Source organism: Anas acuta, chromosome 1, assembly GCF_963932015.1.
Source record: "Anas acuta chromosome 1, bAnaAcu1.1, whole genome shotgun sequence".
Taxonomy (NCBI): Eukaryota; Metazoa; Chordata; class Aves; order Anseriformes; family Anatidae; genus Anas; species Anas acuta.
In genome coordinates, this window is record NC_088979.1 from 133,593,511 (window position 1) to 133,616,549 (window position 23,039).

The window sequence follows — 23,039 nt, forward strand, 5'->3', positions numbered from 1 at the left end:
CATGCCTACTACTGTCTTAATTAATTTTTGTATGTAAGAGTTTTAATTAATTCCTTTATGTAAAAGTACCTTGAGATTAATGGATGGAAGTTGCAAAGTAAACTGCCTGCAGCAGAAATGGAAAAGGAAAAACAAAACAAAAACCCAACTGATATTACTTGGAGGGGCAAGGGATCAGGACAGCACGTTGTATGTGTGAAATTAGGATTGCAAATAATTCTGCCAGCAGCAGTTCTGCTGCTCCCATCATAATATTGTTTTTCTTTTTATTAATAATCAGAATGTTAGGTGTTCCCATAAAAATGCTGGGAAATTTTCAAGACAAATAAGTAAGATGGGATCCTAGTCCACAGGAATTCACAAAGTGAGTCCCTTTTATAAAGAAAAGGGAAGGGCTTGTATAAGGATGGAATGAGAGGAAGGACATAGGTGATATAAGAAAGATTTATTGGTTGTACCATTAAATTTTAAGAACGTTAGAACTGTGGGGATGTAACATAAGAACTCTAGCAGTGAAAATGTCCAGCTAGCCCAGTAACCAGCGTCCAACATGGGCCAGTAATAGACAGGTATAGTGGAATCGTTCTCCAAAGGTAATGGTCCAACTACTGTAATCATCAGTTTATATGTTTCTGGGAGTACACATCTGGACTGCCTAATGACACATTATGGATATATTCCTCTTGAATCTGTTCAGTCTCTTTTTAAGACTTTTTTTTTTTTTTTTTTTGCTGCTGATAATAAAACATAGATGCATGGGTAAAAATACTAATAAGCATGTTTAATATTCTGTTGTAATATTTCAGGAGAAAAGGCCAGTGTAACAAAGCTATTTTATCTGCTAATGGAAATTAAATCACCATTAGGTGACCCTTCTCTACAAGAGTAAACACAGAATGCCTCTATAGGAGTATTTTATTTTTTTTAAGAAAAGACATCAAGTAGCTCAGAGAGAGATGAAATGCATAAGAGCATATGGAAAAAGCAGGCAAATATGTACTAGTCTTACTGAAAGAGCTGAGTATAATAAACTCTGACTTGATTTTAGAACAGAGGAAACCAACGAAGGGATTCAAAGAAAGGAGGGAACACTGGTAAGAGGGGGAGAAAAGACAGATAAAACAACTATGAAGATGTTCTTACAGAAGTCTTTCATTTTTAGAATGTTTTTGCTAGTTTGTCACAAACAAGGAGAGAGATGACTGCTTAAAAAGGAACTGCACCTAGGCTGTGCTTATGTGAATGGAAAAGAACAAGGTACTCTCAAAAGTGTAACATAAAAATGTGAAAAGGTGCAGCAGATTTCTTTTGGCAACAGTTTAGAGAAGAGGAACAGCTGTTAAAGATGGAGTTTCTGAAGGAAAGAGAGAACTTAGGCATTGATAGAGAACCGTGGAGTGAAGAGAGTCAGCTCATCAGTTTTAGGTCTTATACCATTAAGCTGACACTGAGACATCAGGGAGAAGATGTTAGAGAAACTGAGAAGTATGTAGGGTTGGATGGAGAATGTCTGTCAGCCTGGTTTGTGACTTTTTGGTGGTGCTGAGGAGATGGGAGCTGAGGTCATACAAAAAGATGAGGATGTTTAGGAGCAGGTTGTGAGAAAGAAAAAAGAACACTAACAATGAAGGGAAGAGCTGCCCCAGGGGAGGGTTAGAAAAAGAAAGAACAAGGTCTCCCAAAGGAGACATAGAAAGAATAGCCACTGAGGTACGAGCAGAAAGAGGCAAGGACAGTACTGCAAAATCTAAGAAAATACATCAAATGGGAATCAATGACCATCAGTATCAGATATGGAGGAGCCAGAAGAAGTAAGCAAAGACTACAAAAAAGTGACAGTGCCACCCTACAGAAAGAGTCTTACAATGGAACAGAAGGAACAAAAGCCAGCCTGCTGGAATGGCAGTGTGTAGACTTCATGCAAGCTGAAAAAATAAAAGAACTGAGCAAACAGCTGCCTCCAATATTTCTACCCAACTGTATTAAAGATGCTGAACTCTATGCTTCCATTGTTCAAAACGTTGCGTAAACTCTCTGTTGGCTGGTGTGGTTACAGGCCAAGATGGCACTGAATCCAATAGATACAACGTAAGGTTAACAACTGCACATCACTTATTAGCATGGGCAAGAGAAAAACAGAAGTGCAGACCTATTCATTTTTTTTAAAGCTTTTATAGACTTTTCACTGCATTCCTCCTTTAACCAGCTGTCAGTGCAAAATGAAGAATGCATTTTCAACCTGCACAAAAATGTCCTATTAATGCCTAAGGTATTATCAAGTACTATAAAACATTTTCCCCCTCAGCTACACATTCATTTCCTTGGGTGACTGTAATACCACCTTGTAGTCTGGTAGGCTTCAGGAAGGTTTTAAAATTTCTTAATACAGCTAAAAGTAGTGCTGATAGATTGAAATCTTCCCCATCACATTTGATACTAACTTAAGTAGATATTCTTCTTGCCTATGAAGCAGAATGATACTATTCTTAGCAAAAACACCCAGAGCCAGTACAATTAGAAAATTTCGGTTGTACCTGTAGAGGTTCTCAGGGGTGTTGTGCTAGTGCTTGAATACGTTGGTATCCAGTTACTTATAATTTTACAGATATGCAATACTGCTCTTGATTGCTATTGTTATATACAGGCATTCATATTTTTCAAATCATTCTGTTGCAGCAGGTACAACTCATGCATTGTGTTAATGATTTAGTTTTTCATCTTTCAAACAGATCTAGGATTTGTGTTATGCCCTATACATATAAAACTTACTGTTTGCTTAAAGTTATCATTTGAGGAAATTGAATTTATCATAGTGCCTATCATTTGAATGCTTCTTCTGCCTCTCAGAAAGCAAAGAAAACTGAAATCATTGCAAGTGGCAATGATTTCAGTTACAGTTGCAAGGATTCCACTGCTACCTCTGTCCTGTCTTCCTAGGCTCTTTTCCATGCATATTAATTCATGATGTTACTGTTGAACCATTACAGAAAGTGTCTGAACTGCTGTTATTGCAACAACGGATTTATTAGTAGTCTTATTTTTACTGTGGTACCATGATCATTTAGTATATTCCAGAGGCTGGACAGAGACTTTAAAAAATGAGCAGAAGGCAAACCAAAACAGATGGCAAAAGAAACTGTGCTTGTAGGATCCGATACTGGTTGTGGGTGGGAGAAGGAAACTGAAGTCTTATTTGACTTTTAGGCAAACCTGCCCTTAGCACAGGGATAGTTCCATAACTCACAAGCAATCTGGCCATTCCCAGGCACAGCAAAGTCTTTTCAGAGTCTGCCACACACATTTGTGTGGCCTGATGTTAAATTCAGAGTCTCTAGATTGCAAAAGATGTGTTCTAAACTTAGTTGGTGGGCCCACTCTGCAGTGCTGGGCAAGTGCTGGGCAAGTATCTTCACACTTCTCTCCACTTCTCCTGTATGCTGTTTCTCTAGGCTCTTTACCTGTCGGCCAGAAGCTGACTGGCTCATACTGTGTGTTTGTACAGCATTTAGCATAATGAGATCCTCAGACTGATCTGGGCTTTCTCACATGGTAGCAATGCTGAAAGTAGCAGTTCACCTACAGTTGCTTTTCTGTGATAAAATGGAGCTTGGCTAAAGGCAGAGCAGGGGTGCCCAGGAGAGCTTCGCTGTTTGCAGGGGCAAGGATATCAGCACATATGTTATCTCCCCTTGTGGATACTCTTACTATAAAGTAAGCAACAATAGCCACCTTTTGTCTGACTATAATGTCATTAGCATGAAATGACAATGGTGTCTGGCAATACAAAACCAATGCTGTCCAGTCATTCACAGCGAGAACACAGAGCAGTGGCATAATTCAGCAGGTTTTTAGACAGGCTCTTGCACCCTTACATTAAAAAAGACACAGTCCCTTTCAGTACCTTTGTTCTGGTTTCAACCAGGCTTGTCCCCTTCACAAGAGGAGCCCCTCAGTGAAGAATATCTTTTGATTTTTTTTCTATGCCAGGTTGCCCTGTTGAAATTAGTAGCTACGCATTTGCGACTAGGGTACCCAGAAGCCATTTGGTAATGGGAAACCTAGATTTATTGCCTGAACCTGCCCTTTTGGGATGCTGCTGACTGCACTGTGCTGTAGTCAAATCTCTCAACACTCTCCTCCCTTCCAGAAAAAATGTCAGGCTGAAGAGCTCTTCTGGAGGCAAACCAGGAGGTGAATTTTCATTTTGCATCTGAGAAACACTGCTTTTCTGGTGAGAATGAGTCTCATGCTTGAGCAAGATAGCCTTTCAAGTGCCAGAGTTCACTATCACATTACAAGTATCTGATTAATCACATTTTCTTCCCTGATCAATATTCATTTCACCCCTTGGGTGGGAAGATGTAACTATTACAAAAACATTCATCCACACCATGTTCGGTTACGGTTTCTATAAAGCCAGCAGACAAATAAATCATACTGCAACTCTGAGTAAGTTTTGTGAGCTGTATCATGAAGTCAGGAGTCAGAGACCTGTTTTTCTGAGGAACTTGAAGTATGAAATATGTGTGACTCAATCAGCTGCTTCTGTGGCTGCTCCTGAGTTTGTGTGTTGATAGCAGGCATCTCATTCCTGCAGTAGTGCCTACATCCAATAGAAGCTGGAGACAGAAGATAAGAAACTTGAAATATATTGTAAATCTTTCCCTGTATGATGCACAGATGCATGGCTCACTTAAAAAGAACGCCTTTGTTTCTACAGGGGTCAAATGTGGTGAAACGACCCCTTATTTCAGCCTTATTTTGAGAATTTCTTTAGGGATTAACACACATTAAGATTCAGAAAGCTTCCTTCTGCAGAAATTCTGCAAACAACACCAGCAGAGCTGTCGCCTCTAGGTGACGACTGAGCGGCTATCTAAAGGCTTTCATGTCAAATCCTCAGGATTAGGTACTTTTTCTTCCTTGGTAAGTTGAATCACAGAACCATATTATGCTGTGTGCCATAATGTGGCTCTTTGCCAAGGAATGCTTAGGGTTAAAGTAATTAATTGCCCAGGTGTCATGGATATGCTACTGTATCAAAGGTTGGCTGAAACTGAGTAACGTGGTAGTGGGACAAGGTAGGGTAAGCTCAGCCACCCTCCCTAAATGGAGGAACTGTATGTATGTTAAGCACTCAGGTATTACTGTGATGGACACTAAACCCTGCATAAATAAGATTGTGGAAATAAAGTATCAGAAAGCTGACATACGTGATTTTGAATGTTTTGCACATTTGGCATGGAAGATTTTCCACCTGTTTTTGTAATACATAAGATTCTTATACTATGCGAAGCATGTTGCATTCTCAGAGGTGGAATAGGAAGGATTAAAATATCTATGGTGGAAACTATTTTTTAATGAGACTACTTCAAGTACAGTTATTGCATTTTAGGCATGAGTGATTTCGCAGCATTGTCAACATTAAAACCCATTGCGAGGTTTGGCTGGAAGGCAAGCCAGAGATCTGAAAGCACTTCAAGTTTGCCAAACCAAGATAAGAGCACATCTCTCTGAAGTTATTTGGTATCCTTAATAAAGATCATAGTATTTGTAAACTAGCCAAACCTCAGTAAAATCAAAGGTTGTTTTTAATTCTTTCATAACACCAAGCCTCCCTATGATCCAACATGACAGATAATAGCTTTGAAAATATTTACCATTTGTTTCTGGCCAAAAATGTATTAATACCATGAGGCCTCTTTATTGCCTTTTTATTTGATGCATTTCAGCAATCAAAGCTTTCTAGAGAAGCTCAAGTGTTAATGAAATTTAACTTTTTTGGGTGGTTGAAGGATAGCATTTATAATAAATTGAATCCTAAATTTCTAATCTGTTGAGTAAGGCTAATCAAAAAGATCCTGTTTCCTTAGGTACCTGCTGAAACGTAACTCCTGTGATGTAGTTTCCTTTTTCATTTTCCTTTCTTCAGAGGTGGAATGAAAGGCTGAAAAAGAAGCAGATTTAAACAGTTTTAGCTAAATTAAATGACGACCTGTACCCTAGGTGAAAAGTTCAGAGATCATGAGTACCTGGACACAATTATACACACAATAATTATATTTAGGCACAATTATTTGAGCAGATTTCAAATGAGAACTTTGTGTTTACATGTTTTATAAATGATTAGTGTGATCAATAGATACTATGAACATGTTAGATATGTGAGCAATAGGCATCGCTTGTGGTCACAGGCACAAGCTCTCACAGTTACACTGTTCTCTTTTTCTGAAGGGTGTCTTGCCCTACATCTGATCCTCCTTTACACCTCTTGGAAAAGGATATGGTATAACTCTGAGCTCTGCTGTTAAGTAGCAGTTGTTGAATTGATTTGTGAACATAGACATTTTGCTGGACCTGAAGTTAACATGCCAATACAGTCAACATTGCACCAACTGGACACAAGTCGTTAGGAGTCCTGTTTATGCCATTGGTGCAATATTCACTGTTGTGGTACCTAAATTGCCATTGCCTTTCTGTTCCATAATAGGGAGTGTTGGAGTTGTATTAAGTGATCTGGAGTTCTGTTGATGCTCAAAAGGAGAATCTTCTTTCCACATCTGAAAAAACAAACAAACAAACAAACAAACAAACAAACAAACACAACAAACACTTCAGCATTTTCCCTGTTGTCTGCATTACAGCTTGTATGGCAATCTTCTGTTTTATTTTTCAGGGTGGAGGATATAGCAGGACCACTATTTTTTGATCACTTTAAACCATTTAACTACTTAAACCATTTAACCACTTAAACCATGAAATTGCCATGAGTGTCATATGACTTATGTATGTGTAATTGTATGTGTCCAAACTCACTTTTAAAGCATTTTGTAAACACTTGTTTGCTCAACAGTTGAAAATTAGTCCATTTTCTTATGAAACTGAATAAAGATCTGAAAGGTTAATGTTTGAAAAGCATGTTTTTCAAAATCTTGGCTCCAGATACTTCAGCAAAGATTTGTATAGCTTCACTCCTGTGAAGCAGTTCTGCATCAGCATGGAAACCTTGTTAACATCCAACTCTAAATCTAATTCTCTAAATCTATGATTTTATGAAATGCTCACAATCGAACTTGAATGAAGGTCTAACTCACAATGCTATGAGGGCTATACACTTCAAAGCAAGAGGAAATCTTTTTCAGTACTTGTATTTTGATTAATGAATCTTCTGAATCCTTTAACCATATTAATGTTTGTCAGGTGTGGCAGTTCCAGGATTAATGATATCTTCAGAGCTATTTTTCTGTATATGGTTTGATGCCTGCAGTGATGATTCCCAAGAAGTATTTCATTTTCCAAAGAACAGCCACTTATTAATAAAGCAGATTATATCTGAAACTACAGAGCACCACATAGCAGGAGTCTACATTGTTATTGTCACAAATAATTGAGAGAAATATAGATAGCTTTCACAAAAAAAAAAAAAAAAAGATAAAAAATAAATAGGACTGTTAAGCTTTTGAAAGATGGAGGAATCTAAGGTGTGCATTAACTATCCGAAGTCAGCAGACATCTGGTGGTCTGGGAAATACCTGCAATTTGACAGCTAGATTGTGCCTTTAGGCACAGTCATGAACTAGAGAGGAGTGGAGGAACATACTGCCTGTGAGACTGTCTGTAGAGGCACAGCCTCCTGCTGTGAAGGGCAACGAGAAGGGCTTCTAAAAGTACATCAGCAACAAAAAGAAGATTAGGAAAAATGGGTGCCACCTGCTGAATGGGGCAGAAGATCTGGTGACAGAGGACATGGAGAAAGCCTAAGTATTCAGTGCCTTCTTTGCCTTATTCTTTAATTATAAGACTCACTTTTAGGAGTCCCAGGACCCTCAGAACAATTGGAAGGTCTGAATCAAGAAAAACTCACTGTTTTTGAAGGAGGGTTAGGTTAGGGAACATTCAAACTAACTGGACATACACAAGTCCATGTGAGTTGATGGGCTGCAGCTACTAGTCCTGAAGGAACTGATGGCATTGTGAAGTCACTCTCAGTTATCTTTGAAAGACTTTGGTGATCAAGGGAAATTCCTGAAGACTGAAAGAGAGCAAATGTCACTCTTTATCTTCCATGAGAGAAGGGCAAGAGGAAGGTCCACAGGTCAGTCACCTTAATCCCCGGGAAGAGGGTGGACAAGTCCAACTGGAAAACATTTCCAAACGTATTAAGGACAAGAAGGTGACTGGAAGAAGTCTGCAAGGGTTTATGAAGGGCAAACCATGCCTAACAACCTGCTGTCTTTGAAGAGATTACTGGATTAACGCATGAGAGGAAAAGAATACACGTTGCTTATCTTGACTTTAGTGAGGCTTTCAACTCTTGTCTCCTTTAACAATCTCATAGGTAACCTGAGGTAGGGTGGACTAGATAAGCAGACAATGAGGTGGTTTGAAAGACAGCTGCACCACCAGGCTTGAAAGGTTGTGTTCAGCAGCACAAAGTCCAGCTGGTAGCCAGTTACCAGTGGTGTATCTGAGGGATCAGTAACTGGGGCCAATACTGTTTAACATCTTCATTAATCAATTGGATAGTGGGACAAGAGTGCTCCTTAAGAGGTCTGAAGAGGACACAAAACTATGAGGAGTGGCTGATAAGCCACAGGGTTGGATTGCCATGCAGAGGGACCTTGTCACGCTGTGGAAATGGGCTGACAGAAATCTCATGAAGTTCAGCAAAGGGAAGTGCAAAGTCCTGCCCCTGGGCTGGAATAACCCCATGCATCAGTACGTGCTGAAGACTGACCAGATGGAAAGCTCTGTGAGAAAGACCTGTGTGTCCTGGTGGACACTGAGATGATCATGAGCCAAAGGCAACCAGTGGCTTCCTGGGATGCATTAGGATCCTGTTGTCAGCAGGTTGAAGGAGGTGATCCTTCCCCTCCGCTCTGTTAAGGCACGTCTGGAGTGCTGTGTCCTGTTCTGGGCTTTCTGGTGCAAGGAAGACATGGACATATTGGAGAGAGTCCAAGAGAAGGAAGGTGCTGAAGAGGATTAAGGCACTGGAGCATCTGCCGTATGAGGAAAGGCTGAGAGCTGGAATGGAACTGTCTGGCTCATAGAGAATCTGATTGATGTGATGGGAGGCAATAAAAAAGATAGATCCAGAGTCTTTTCAGTGGTGTTGGTTGAAATCGCAAGAGTTAAAGGGCACAAACTGAAATACAACAAATTCCACTTAAACATAAGGTAAAAGTTTTTTTTTGTTTTGTTTTAATTATTATTTAATAATTTATTTATTACTGTGAAGGTGGTTGAACACTGGAACAGGTTGCACAGAGTTTTGGAGTCTCCATACTTGAAAGTATTCAAAAACTGACTGGATACATCCCAGAGTAACATGCTGTAGGTGAATGTGCTTTGAGCAAAGGCTTGTACTAGAAAATCTTCAGAGGTGCCTTCCATTCTCAACTACTCTTTGATTCTGATAGTGGTGATGTTGAAACCATGACATGACTGGATTGCTATGAAAGAAAATGTTTTGCAGTTTTTACCAAATGCAGTAAGACATTCCCTAATGTGCAATGTTTAAAACATTATATTTTCAAGGATTGGATACGTAAACGAATTATCCAACAGATAATTCACTTGCTTCTCCCCTGGCATAGTATAGGTCAGTAAGTACTGTAGTAACTATGTTGACAAGTAATTTAAACACTGAAAATCATTACTTTGGCATAGCCTTTTGGAATAAAGAGATGCTTCTAGGAAAGGAATTTAATTATACTTTAACTTATGCAGAGCCCCAAAGACTTTGACAGAAAAAACAGACAAACAAACAAAAAAAACACTGGATAATATAGCCTAAACTACATATTTTCTGTTTGTGACCAGGCTGTCAATTGGTTTTCAACTTTATTAATGAAGTTTATGTATTTGTAATGAATATTGAATAAGAAATAACTTTTTTTTTCCTTACAGATCTCAACATGATTTCTTTGAAATTAAGTCTATAGAGCCAAAAAGCAATTTGGCTGTATAGTTTCGGCTTCACACTATAGATATGTATTTACATGTTGTAGACTGATATAGTCTGGTATTCAAGCCTAACCTGCAACTCACTGTCTATGGTTTGATCCAAGGAAGCATTTATTTATGGCTGGACTGTTTTTTTCTTGCTCATTTCTGGAATGATCCTATCAACAATGATCCTTTTAAAATAGCCACTGCAATGTTCATTTCTCTAGCCCTAAACTTCCTAATTGCCTGAACATCTCTTGGAACTATGACTAGGGTCATACGCAGATGCATCTGAGATGTTACTCTTAATTTCAAAAATCTTGGACAGCAGTATAAAGCAAGAGGCCTTGAGGAGAAAAGCAAATTTAAAATTATAGTTTAGGATCTTGCATTAACATGAGGAGATCAGTGTTCTTGTATTGCTTAAGGGAAACTCATAAGTGTGCTTTTCCCCTACAAGAAATTGTTCATTGCACATTAATGCTAATTTGAAGATGTTTGGGGCTAGTTTCCTTTAATAGCATTGCAATGGCTTTAAGTTCCAGGAGGCTGAGATAACCTTTCTGCTTCACTCCTGCAACATCCACAAGGGCTTAAATAAGTTTTCTAGCATTAAGAGAGAACCTATGTATTTAATCTCATACACCTGTGGCTTGACACAGACTAGCAGCCTATTTAAAGGCTACTTTTGTGATTTCAAAAGATCCATTCTTTAAAAAAGGGTAGTTACTGTTGTGTTGTGGCAGATAGGGCTGTTCATTTCTGAGAAGTCTGTACAAAGGACCAGAGGGGTTTTTGTGATGAAAAAGAGTTAGAGATCTAGAAATAGCCAAATGTAGCACTTCAGAACACGGGCTGAGATAATTTGGAAGTTCTTATAAAGCCCAATAAGTAAGCTGAGTTTCAGCTGAGGTTAGGCTCTGGCTTGACAGCTCTCATTTCCCATATTCTCTCTATTGTACTTGAGTTTTTCCAAATTAGTCATTTAATGTTCCAAGTGTCCATTTCAATCACATGGGAAATAGGTAGAGGAAAAATGGTAAAGTGTTTTATGCATCATTGAAAACTCTCTCTTGTAGGTGTCACTAGCAGCTCATCCCAAATGTTCAATCAGAAAAGTGATAGCACTAACTCTCACCATATAATAGCATATTTTCTTGAAGAATCTTACTGTATTTTTTCAAAGGGGACATGTTGTGATGGACTTCAGCTTTCACTTTCAATCACATCTGTAGACTCATAACCTGAGGATTAGGAAATATAGGGGAAAAAATAATTTGCTTGTGCTGTTTAGCATTTTACACAGGATTTTATTTATCTCACAGATAATCTCTGAGTTTCTCTGAGTGAGAAATGAGTGTATTGCTACCAAAACATCACGCATTCAGCATGAGAAAGCTATACATTTTTCTGTCCTAGTATGTATTCCTACCTCTCACCTGTTAAGCCTCATACCCTGCTCAGCTTTTCAGTCATGCTCTCCTGCCTGTCTTGCTGGCTTATGCTTGACTAGGAATTTCTGGGGATCTCAGAGCTAGGGAGCCAGTGAAACAGGCCGTGCAGCAGGGACAAAGAAACGTCATCACACATAAGAATTACCAAGAGGATCCTATGAGATTCTTTAGCTTTCCCCAGTCCTCAGACCCTTTGCCATCTATGACTATTTTACAATGCAGATGATATTAACATTCTTATGGAACAATATTCCACACAATAATTCACATCATATTTCATATACTAAATTGCACTTAATTCTAACTAATGCAAAAAATAAATATATATTTTAATATGGTCAGTAAGTAGTTCCGCTTCCAGTAGAATGAATGAAGACTAACTCTTGATTGTCATGTCATTTTCTGCTTTGTGGAATTTAATTTTAATAATGCATGGACAGGTTGCAAATGCACATGCATAAATACTAGCTGTGAGTGGTTATTTTGAAGGAAAAGTGAACAATGAGATATGCTCAGACTTGCTTGTCTGCATTTGGTATTTCAAATATATATCCCATCCTTTTTATTTTAGATAACTCTTTACACTTTGTTTCTCTTTAAATAGATCTCAAAAAAAAAAAAAAAAAAAGTGTTTCGTTCCATTTAGGGTTGGATTAGTATGTTCACTGTAGAATAATGATTCAGAAATAGAATAATGATTCAGAAAAGTGAATTGTTCTTTTTTTCACTAGTTCATGCTCCCTCAGTAATTCCACACAATCCATATAAAGTTTAGTCAGTTTGTGGTCAGTTTTTAGCTGACCACAAATCATAGAAGTAAGCAATGTAAATACATATATATAGTTATATATATTTTATATATATATTATTTATATTTATGTATTTATATTATAGATTGTTTTGCTAGTATTTTATTTATATATATATATATAATAAATATTTATAGATATTTACATTTTTATATATGTATATTAGCAAATTTTCCTGAATAAATCATTTATTTCCAGAAAAATTGGCTAAATTAATAGTTGCCTATAATGTCAAGTGTGAAGTCTTGTTTTAATGAAAATGAAAATGAGGTAATGTTGTTGGGTTCAACCAACAGTAAAAAGCTGCATTTCTTTGTTAAGTTGCCACCTGAGAAGAATCACAAAAAGGAGGCTGTATGCTTGTTATGAGCACAAAGAGGAAAAAAACAAACAAACAAACAAACAAAAAAACGTAGTTTTGTCACTGTCCTTTGGCATGTGATGACCAGAACAAAACAATGTAGCTGTTACCCTGTGTGTGAGGAAAAGCATGGGAAGGTGGTAAAAGGAAAAGAGGTCTTGTGCTTGTTACTTAATACAAAGCTTGCAATGTGGTTGAGGGGATTGATCACATTTTTGATAACTGTGTTTATGTACATTCCTGAGCATAGCCCACAGGTTATTTGGAAGAACAACTTTTGATTTGGCAGTAGTTTTGGTTGTTTATACATACACAGATACATATGCCTGCATATGCATATGCAGATAAGGCAAGAAGTTTACTTCAGCACATCCCCTCTTCCAGCAGTCATCAGGTACAGCTGCCCAGTAATCAGCTGTCCCTAGTGCCTCTCCCTCCAGCTTCTGATCCTTTGCTCCCCCCCACTAACACTTCTCTGCTTGATTTTATGAGTGTCCTTAAAAGTTTATCTGAGAATTTCTTTTTGAGGAGCAGCACTTTTAAAGGGCTGAAACTTCTTTCTGTACTCTGTTCTATGCTACAGTTTTAAACATTTAAATAGAATCACAAATCTTTCCCCATGGAAAATCTTTCAGTCTTCACCTCTGGAACAGAAAACATACCATGATGCATTCTCTCCTAAAACAGTTTTTCTAGTGGCAATGTGAAAATAAGCTTCATGCTTGCTGCTTCTGCTTTGCTTTCTGGCAAAGTATGGAGATCCCTGCTAGAGGAACTTTCTCTGGAGAAAATGCAAATGCAGTGTTCCACGAGTGGTGTAAGGAACACGATGACCCAGATTCAGTGCATGTGTAATTTCTACAGATTTTGTGGTTAGCAGTGAAAAAAAAATCTAAAACAAAGTATTTTAAAGAGTGTTGCAAGTGCTCTTCTGGCATGTTGGGCAGTGAGCTTAGCACAGAAATCAGAATCCAGATTTTGGATTTCTGGAAACCAGACACTAATCCACGATATTGCAGGGACTTGTCATCCCGAATGGGTTAATGTGCTAACAAAACAGAAGTGCTTCTCCTGAGTTCAAAATGGAGCTTATTAGCAAATTGGCTGTATAATGTAAAAATACAAGCAGAAACCAGACACAGAGGTGAATTGCCTGAGGGTGCCACATATTTCAAAGCAGAGAAATGTAATGATATCTTAAAGGGGTATGGACAAGCCAAAGAATACCTGTGGCATCTGATTACAATAATAGAAATTCTGCTGAAAGGCTTAGGAAGATTAACAATATTAACCTTGCTGTCTTATTTTTCCTGTATACTTTGATAAATAGAGCCTCAGTAATCCAGTGATGGTGTCTCTAAGATACTGGTTATTGTTGTTATTTTCACTTGAAAAAAAAAATTACATATTATTTAGGTTAGTGTCTTCACTATATATGATGCTGTACAAGAAGAATACCTTCATTAAAAGTGTCATGCTTTTACCTTAGACAAAGTTGAAATGCAACATGAAGGGAGACGAAACAGAGTAAGAGAACAGCTAGATGTGTTAATTACAGAGCTTTAGAAGTTCTGGGCCATGGTCAGACAATCACTGCAGAAATAACTGTGACATCCAAAAACATACTGCAATTCAAGCTGAGGTTGTTGCTCAAACAGGTCAGCAGATGGAAAGGATTGGTGTAGATCCTATTTCTAATACAGGCAAAGTGAGCAAGAAAAAGATTTATTGTTGTTTTCTAAATGGAGAAGGTCAGCAAACCATGAAAATACCCAAACAGATTTGGTATGGGTAATAACATCTCTGCTCAGCTAACAAAAAAGCAAAACAAATAAACTGGAGCTGATGGAAAATAATCTGCCTGGCCTGTGCCATTTAGGCTTTTCTGTAGGCTGAGTCTGTGTTTGGGTCACAGATTTTGAACAGAAGAGGATAAACAGCAACAGCAGCACATCAGACTTGACTGTAACAGCACTCTCTTAAGTATACCTATAGACAGACGCTCAAGATTTATGACACATGGGATTCAGCAGCAGTGAGAATCTGCTTTGACTTTTGTCATTGAGCCATAGAGACATTAGCAGCGACATCCCATGACAGTTTGGTCTGTAAAAGCACAATGGTGTACTAGTAGCATATGTATACGTTATATGTAGCTTAGGAGGTGCATGCAAATGTAGTGACCACCTATGTTAGCTTTGAGAACTTTGCAATACCATTGGCTGTATTGAATAACACACCTGAACCTTCAACATTCCCATATAATCAGAGCCATTTTGTTCATTTATTAGCAGTTAATTTATTAGCAGTTATTTACCCAGTTTTATATATAATCTTTTTCTTCTATAGGCAAAGGTTTTTGTTTTTTTTTTTTTTTTTTGGTGTGTGCAAAACACTGATCTAGTTGAAAACTGATTGTGTTAAAAAGTGTGGGTGAACTTGCTTAAATAAATTCACTCTGTTTACCAACTGTGGCGTCTGCAGCTTTGCTCCCAGAGAACACCAGCTGATCTTGATGCTTGAGAGCACCCTGTTTTCAGGTCACTTAATGAGTATCACCATTCTACATGTCTGGCATTCTACAGAGAATGACTCATAGAATAGCGTGCACTGCTACAGTAATCCAGGACCATATCCCAGTCTGCGGGTATCCCCATGTAACCTCTAACTGGCTCCATCTGGCTACTTTGCTTTCAGATTGGTAAAAAAAAAGACTGAACTGTCCCATATCAGTCAGCCTTTCCTAGCAGGAGAGATTCTTCAGTCCCTTAATCATCTTTGTGACCTTATGTTGTACTCTCTCCAGTAGCTCAATGTCTGTCCTGTACTGGGGAGCCCAGGCCTGGTCACAGCCTCATCTATGTGGCCTTAGCAGTGCTGGATAGATGGGATCAATCCCCTTGACCTGCTGGCAGTGGTTTGCTTAATGCAGCCCAGGATACCATTGGCCTTCTTTGCAGCAAGGGCATGTTGCTGGCTCATGTTCAACTTGATGTCTACCAGGACCTCCATGTCTCCCTGCCTGGCTGTGTTCCAGCTGGTCGGCTGCCAGCACATACTAGTGCCTGGGGCTGTTCCTCCCAGGGGGCAGGATGTTGCTCTTCTTATTTAACTTCATGAGGTTCCTATTGGCTCAGTATTGACCCCTGGGGTACCCTGCTAGTTACAACTGGACTAGTCCAACTGGACTTTGGGCCACTGATCACCACCCTCTGGGCCTGCTCATTCAGTCAGTTTTCAGTCCACCTCACTGTCTGCTCATCCAGTCCATACTTCACAGCCTTTCTGTGAGGTTCCTAAGGAAGACAGCATCAAAAGCTTTACTGACATCCAGGTAGACAATATATACTGCTCTTCCCTCATCTACCAGGCCAGTCATTTCATCATAGAAACTTATCAAGCTGGTCAAGCATTCAATCAAGCATAACTTCCCCTCGGTACTCCTTATAATTTTATTTTCAGTACATTTAAAAGCTGTAACCTTCCTATTACTATAAAGTTATGTTTTTGTACTTAAAGTTCAGCTAAAAATGCTGAAAGAGCACAAATTGGGACCCAGCATTCATCTGACAAAAGACAGTTACAGTTGCTGTAACTGAAAAATCCACTTCACTTAAAAACATCTAGAATTATTATATGTGCCATCTTCAAATGGATCCTCTGTTAAACACTTTATAGATACTCACTGATTCATTCAGCCATACTTCATGTACTGGGCCTGAGTGAAACATTTTAAAACTCCTGTTTTTGTGAGAGAAGGCACAAGGCACTACTGGCCTTGTCTGGGTCTGGGTTAGTTATGCCTCCCTAGTACCTGACAACTGGCACAAGACATTAGAGAATCAGAGGCATTAGAGAATCACAGGTAGCATTGAAAGGCAGCAGCACATTACAGCAGGTGACCTTTAATGGCATTACTGAGACCTAGGACCATTGTAACAGGATCACTGGGAACTAAATAAATATGCAGCCAAGTTTCAGGCTCTGAGCAGCTTTGTTGCATGGCTTCCATCTGTGTTTGTCCTTGAGTTTGGCTGAGAAAAAAAGCTCAGGTTTTACATTCTGGCATTCATCACCAAAAATATAGAATTGGAAGCTCTCAATGAGTCAGTCTTGAAAAGCTGAAAATCACGTGTTCCTGCCATATGCATTTGTCTCACAGAACATTTCAGGGTTTTCCTCCCTCCCTCCCTCCCTCCCTCCCTCCCTCCCTCCCTTCCTTCCTTCCTTCCTTCCTTCCTTCCTTCCTTCCTTCCTTCCTTCCTTCCTTCCTTCCTTCCTTCCTTCCTTCCTTCCTTCCTTCCTTCCTTTTCTGTGTGCCTGACATCATTTCTGAACATATCAGCAAAGGAAATTGCTGCACATTTAGAATAACAGCAGCTTTATATGCATGCTGTAGCACACACCCATCTGACTGCATCATCCTATTTATTTATTAGGAGAGAGGAAAGAATCCTTCTGGAATGCTGTTTTGAGATTCATTTCAGGACAATCTAGGACATTGGCACAACAAACTGCATAAATCAATATTGTGACAGTATTTTGTTTCCTTACACATTCCTTCAATTCATTGCTTCAATGTAGCTGTCTTAACATGCATTTGCTTCCTAGACCAGCAGTAAGCTTGATTTTGAAACAGCAGCAAAAAGTATTGGGTAAAAAAGCACTGACCCATGAAACATAATTGTTAGACCTTCACAACAGAAATTCCTTATTTTTCTTCCTACTAGCAGGGTGCATCCATATAAGAATGAGAAAGTTACTAAATGCTTTGAAGGCTATATCAATAGTGTATGGACAAATCCTGCACTGTATACCTGCTTACACTGGACCAGCCTGAGTAGAACTGCATTACATCAGAAAAAAAAAAATACAGTTTGTAATCCCCCTTCTAGACAGAGTAGAGCAAGAAAATGTAGAGCATTATAAAAAGATTGCTAAATGGAACCAGCAACCTGTGTCATCTGAGGCTTGGTGATCACTACATGAGACCATAACAGGGTGGGTTAAACAACTTGCCAGTACTGAGCGATTCCAATGCTGCATGTTTCTGTGGTTGTCAGTTAAAGCAGTGCCTGCTATAATGTGATGTATTGTTAGCAAAATGCTTTAAATGCTACCCTAAAGGGAGGGCAATTTAAGTGAGGCTTTTCTTTTTCAATATATCATCTGCAAAGCCCAGTAGTTTTTATAAGGTGCAGGAAAGTGGCCAAGAAAACAAAAAACAATGTGTACATATAAAAGTATATATGTGTGTGTATGTGTGTGTATGCATGTACATATAAATTGCAGGGGAAAAATGCTTAGAAAGTGTATGCATCAAAAATGGCAAGCAAAGTGAATGTGGTGAAAAGTTTGCAGTTTTACTGCATGCTGAAGATATTAGTTTGTATTTAAACAGGACAAAACTGTAATGTCTTCACTGCCTTGGAAAAAGGACTTTCTTTTGTGTAGGTCTGAAGTTTTAATGCTGTTCTTTTTAGCCACATTTGTCAAGAGCCCGAGGACTTATCGAAGTCCCTGTGGCCCAGACAGGCTTCTCCCATATCCTGCCCAGAGTTGAGGAGCCCCATTTCAGCTTCAGTGCCTGCTGGTCTTCACCTTCAGCACAGCCATGGGTCCTCTTGTCCTGAACTCTGACCCATGTTTTGACTCCCTGCCTTGACTTTGGCCCTGTGTCATCACCGTGAACTTGCCCGGTGATCTGGACTTTTGCTTGAAGCTGGTTGCCCCCTAGCCTGCCTTGCTGCCCAGCTGGGGCAGTGGGACAAGTCCTGGCTGGAGAAGACCTCTCCTGTGGGCCCTGTGGAGCCCCCACCACTCCCAGCCCCAGTGGTCCCTCACCTGCTGCATGCCAGCACAGGGGCTCCTCCAGGTAAAACAACCTGAAGGACTGGAACTCTGAAACATGCAGTTCACTTCTTACCACTTCCTTCCTTATTATCAGGCCCTGATGTTGGTGAGGAAGCAGCCACCATCCATATGCGGAATGATGCTGTGATACTCCCCCTTTCCTCATTAAACCGACCTGCTTTTCTTTCCAGTGTTTCCTGTGGAGTTTTGCACCAACAATATGACACACTAACAATTTACAAATTAGTGTCATTTGCTGTTTATGTGGAGCATGTTGATTGTATTGTTCCGTTGTAATTACCATTACAACGGATTTCTACTTTTCCAAGTGGAATGAGGTTCACAACACAATACCAAAAATTGCATGGCATTCCCAGATGTGGGTGTTGTACTCCTCAGGATAATGTGGCTGTTGGCTGAAGAAAGCTTACAGACTTTATTTCTTTGAATTAAGAATTAAAAAATAATTAAAAAAAAAAAAGAATTTCCTGACAATAGCAGCATTTTAGTACTATTTCTAGATTTTCAGCAAGGTATTTTGATTCAAAAGTTATATCTAGTTTTATTTCACAAGCTTTCTTTCATGCTATTTACCGATCGAATAGATAAAGTAACATTCCTTCAGCTATACTGAAAATGAAAGGGAGTTTTTCTCTTGCTGAAGTGAAACAGGCTATAGCTCATCCAAAACTATTTGATTTTCTTATTAATGTCAGCAACCTCTTTCTATCCCAACAGGTGTCGTGCGCCAGGTACGGCCCATTGTTGGACCTTTCCATGCCATCCTGAAACTGGAGATGAACTACGTCATGGGCGGGGTGGTATCTCATCGTAATATTGTCAATGTTCACATCTTTGTCTCTGAGTACTGGTTCTGAGAGAGCTTTTAAAATCCCAGACAAGGAAGCTGCTCCAACTTAAGTCATTACCACAAACTATTACATCATATACTTGTTTGTAAAACCCAATAGTGGTTCTTTTTTGTTTTGTTTTTAAATATTTGTTTTATAGTTTAAGACAAATAACAAGCTATTATGTTGATTAAACATAGGGTGGGGCAAATTAAGTGAGCTGATTTAGTTGTGTGTATAAATAAGTAGTGTGTAAAAGTGTTCAACTGCCTAGAGAAATTTAAAACTTTTCTAAATGTTTAGGCAGATCTTAACTATTGCTCCTTGGCCTGATAAACAAAGCAACTAAGGATGTGGAACAAAATACATGTCAGAATTCACTGGGATGAATATATGGTATCTTTGGATGGAAGAAGTTTGGTAAGGGCTAGTTATTTCACCACAATGTGAGTTACCTTAAAGGAGTTAGATTGTCAGAAAGTGCTGAATATTCACTTTTAGGCTCCAGTAAGATAACTCTGAACAAGCACCCATAATTACTAATCATTTCTGAAAAGAAATGATATTTCTTTGATATTTTTGATATTTCCTTGATATTTAAAAAGAGCCGTCCAGCTATGGCTACAAGAGGAAGTACAAAAAAAAATAGAAATAGGAGGAGACTAACAACCTGTTGCACATATTAAAAAATTACTCATTTTTTGTACTTGTTATTTGTTTGTAAAATTATGTTTGATTCTAATTAAACAAATACCTCTCTCTGAAATTAGCCTGTTACTGAAACTCAAACCTGTATCTCCTGTCTATTGTAGAGGAAAGCTTGACACGTTTTTAAAATTGGTAATAAGATTAGCATGTTAAGCTATACACTTCCTATGCACCAAACCAAGGCACATTTAATAAGATAATGCAACTCTCACAAATAAATGATTTTTTTAATGTATTTTCTGAGCATCAAGGTAATGCATCTTTTTAGTATAGAACAGAAAATAAATAGCTTTATGTTTCTGTTTTCTGTGTTTGTTAAGATACAAGAAAATAAAGCCAGATCAGAAGTATGCTATTCTGTTTAACAGAAGAAAAAAAAAAGTATAATATACAAAAATATATATCCTATAAGCAAATGAATTATATGTGTATATTACACATTCCCCACTCAAAGTAGTTTGCTAGTTTGGTCATTAGTGGCACTAGGCATTTGCTTCTTTCCTTTATACAAAAGCCTCTGAAGCTAAAGGGAATCTTTCCATTGGTCTGAGTGATATTTGAGTTAGACTAAAGAAGACCATCCACTCTGATCCATTGCAAATAAAAGGACATAGCAACTTTACTGTATACATACAGACTTCTTCATGCAGTTCTCTGTGGCAGGGAAAATTCCTTGCCTTCAGCTTTCTTGTTCTATAAAATAAGATTTTATGGTAACACATTCTCATAAATAAATGTTGACTAAAAAATACCCTCTCTACAGTATTTGGTTCTCCACTTACCGAGCATTCCGAACCCATACATAGCCTGGTTTTCAGAATATCAGCTTAAAATGTTTCAAGTGTTTTTCAGTGTATGACTCTACAGTGCATATGATTTCACTAAATATTTACCATATTTGAGTAGAAAAATGCTGTGAAGCCAATACTTTGTAGCAGGTGACTTTCATCATTCAACATGGAAATTTTGGAAATCTCCAAATTATAAGAGGTACTGTTGACTTCAGGGATTAATAGCCTAGGTAATTCTGATTTAGACCGGAAATAAAAAACAATATTTTATTAAATTATGCTAACAGACTACAAGAAAAGGAGGATGGAAGATTCCCATTAAATTGTCAAGTTCTTTTTCTTGCCAGTAGAGGAAAACTAAGTAGCTCTAGTACCAAAAATATAAAAACTCTTTCCATCTGATTTTCTAGACTGTAATTTGTGATCCTTTATTTCCCCTGTAAGTGGTATTTAGTTGCAGTGGAAAGAACTTTGGGACAGCAGAAATCTAATTTTAGGGTCAATCTGATGAACAAAATAGTTTACTTTTTTTTTTCTTCTTCTTCTTTTTTTCTGTAAAGGAGAAACCACACACCACCCAACACGTACACCTCTTCCCTTCTGTCTGCATTTTTGAGTAAAAATAGGATAGAAAAATGATTACCGCTACCTCCTGGAAATTTTTTTTTCTGCATTGTTCCAAATAACATTTGAGAATTGATTTTTAAATAGTCCTGCTGTCTTATGAGAACTTTCATCCAGCAGATGATCCTATGTTTTGTGTATAATCAAAAATGGAGCGAGTGCTTAGTGCCATGGTCACTCTGACATGTCCTAACTTTTAATAGAGCAGCATAGAAAAACAGGATAGAAAAATTAAATAACATTAGGTTAAATATTTGTCTCATCTAAATCTGTCAATACAGGTTTAGAAAAACAAACAAACAAACAAAAAAACAACAAATCTTAATGTGTTGGAAATGAGACAAAATAAAACTATTTGTTTTGAAAACTAGTTTTCATTGGCAAACCACGAAAACTGTTTCAGTGGGAGAACATTCTTAGAAATGATCACAGATCCACACACATTGAGGGCTTTTCTTATGCTCTTCTCTGTTTGGACTGATTAGATACAAACTGAAAACATTTTACTTGTGGGGACTCAGAGAATCACATGTAAATGAGCTTTTAGCAGAAAACAACAAGAATAAGTATACACTGCCAATTGTTCATTAGTCTGCTTTTTAATGGTCATCCGCTCAGCTATACACTGAATTATCTCATGTGCCTTGGAAAAACAAGCACACACCACTAAAAGAATGAGTCTTGTTAATAATAACAAACAGTTACAGATACTACATACAATCAAATTGCCTGATTAACTGTCTTATTTGATGCAATATGAATATGGAGAGACAAAAGTGTTTAAAAATTCACAGGTGTTAACCAGATTCCCAACAGGAGCACAGCGGGTCTTAGGTTGCTCTTCCCAGAGCCGGGCATCCTGCATAAATGGGAAGGCTTTTTAGGCTGGTACAGGGTCTGCTTCTGGGAAAAGTGTTATGGCAGAAAAAAATTGCCTCAGAGTTATTTCTAGTGGGATTAGGATGATTTGCCTGAGAAGGCATTCGGTGTACATAGATGGTCCTGAAAGCAGGGCCATAGCCTTTGTCTTATTCAAATAGTTAAAATGATGAGTAACAAAATGGGAATATTTGAGGTCAATTTGCTTATATAGGCTAGTCTACTTTTTACTTCTTCTGTTTAAAAATCACTTTCTGATAGATCTGTAATTTATTAGCAGATAGGGAAGGCAAAATATCATAGCATACGTAATCCTAGCGTATTTATTCCCTTTACAAAGGATATGAAAGCCAAGGACACTAGCAATGAAGAACAAACATGTTTCATAATAATGCTTGAATCAGCACATTCCATGTACTAATAGCTGGTGTAGTGATGACAAAAGCTATTTCACGATTTGGATAGAAATCCTGTGTTTCATTTCAGGTTAACTTTCCTAACTTCAATGTATGTTAACTCTTGGAAGCCATTGGTGACTGCAACACTGCAGCATGGTAAATAGCTTGACATAACTGTGAATAGTTATGCATTACTTTGAGCTAGTGCAGCATCAATGTGTTCCTGTCTCAGCCACAAAACCATACTACACCTGTTTTTGGCCCATGAAAAATATTACAGCATCCATTTTGCCTATTCTGCTCAGGACTGCTTCATGAACTGAACATATGCAATGAATCAGTGCTCCAAACATGACCTAT

General features: G+C 38.2%; 1 protein-coding gene across 7 annotated transcripts in view; it reads left to right on the plus strand.

Moving 5' to 3' along the window:
* The window catches only part of FBLN1 (fibulin 1), an 89,752-nt gene extending 69,707 nt beyond the window's left edge, over positions 1-20,045 (plus strand). For all 7 annotated transcript variants that reach the window (XM_068657807.1, XM_068657824.1, XM_068657838.1 and 4 more), the window contains one exon: positions 19,167-20,045. In XM_068657807.1, coding sequence (XP_068513908.1) covers positions 19,167-19,306 — 140 coding nt within the window. In that variant the 3' untranslated portion in view covers positions 19,307-20,045. The remainder of the gene's footprint in view (positions 1-19,166) is intronic.
* The last annotated feature ends 2,994 nt before the right edge of the window (positions 20,046-23,039 follow it).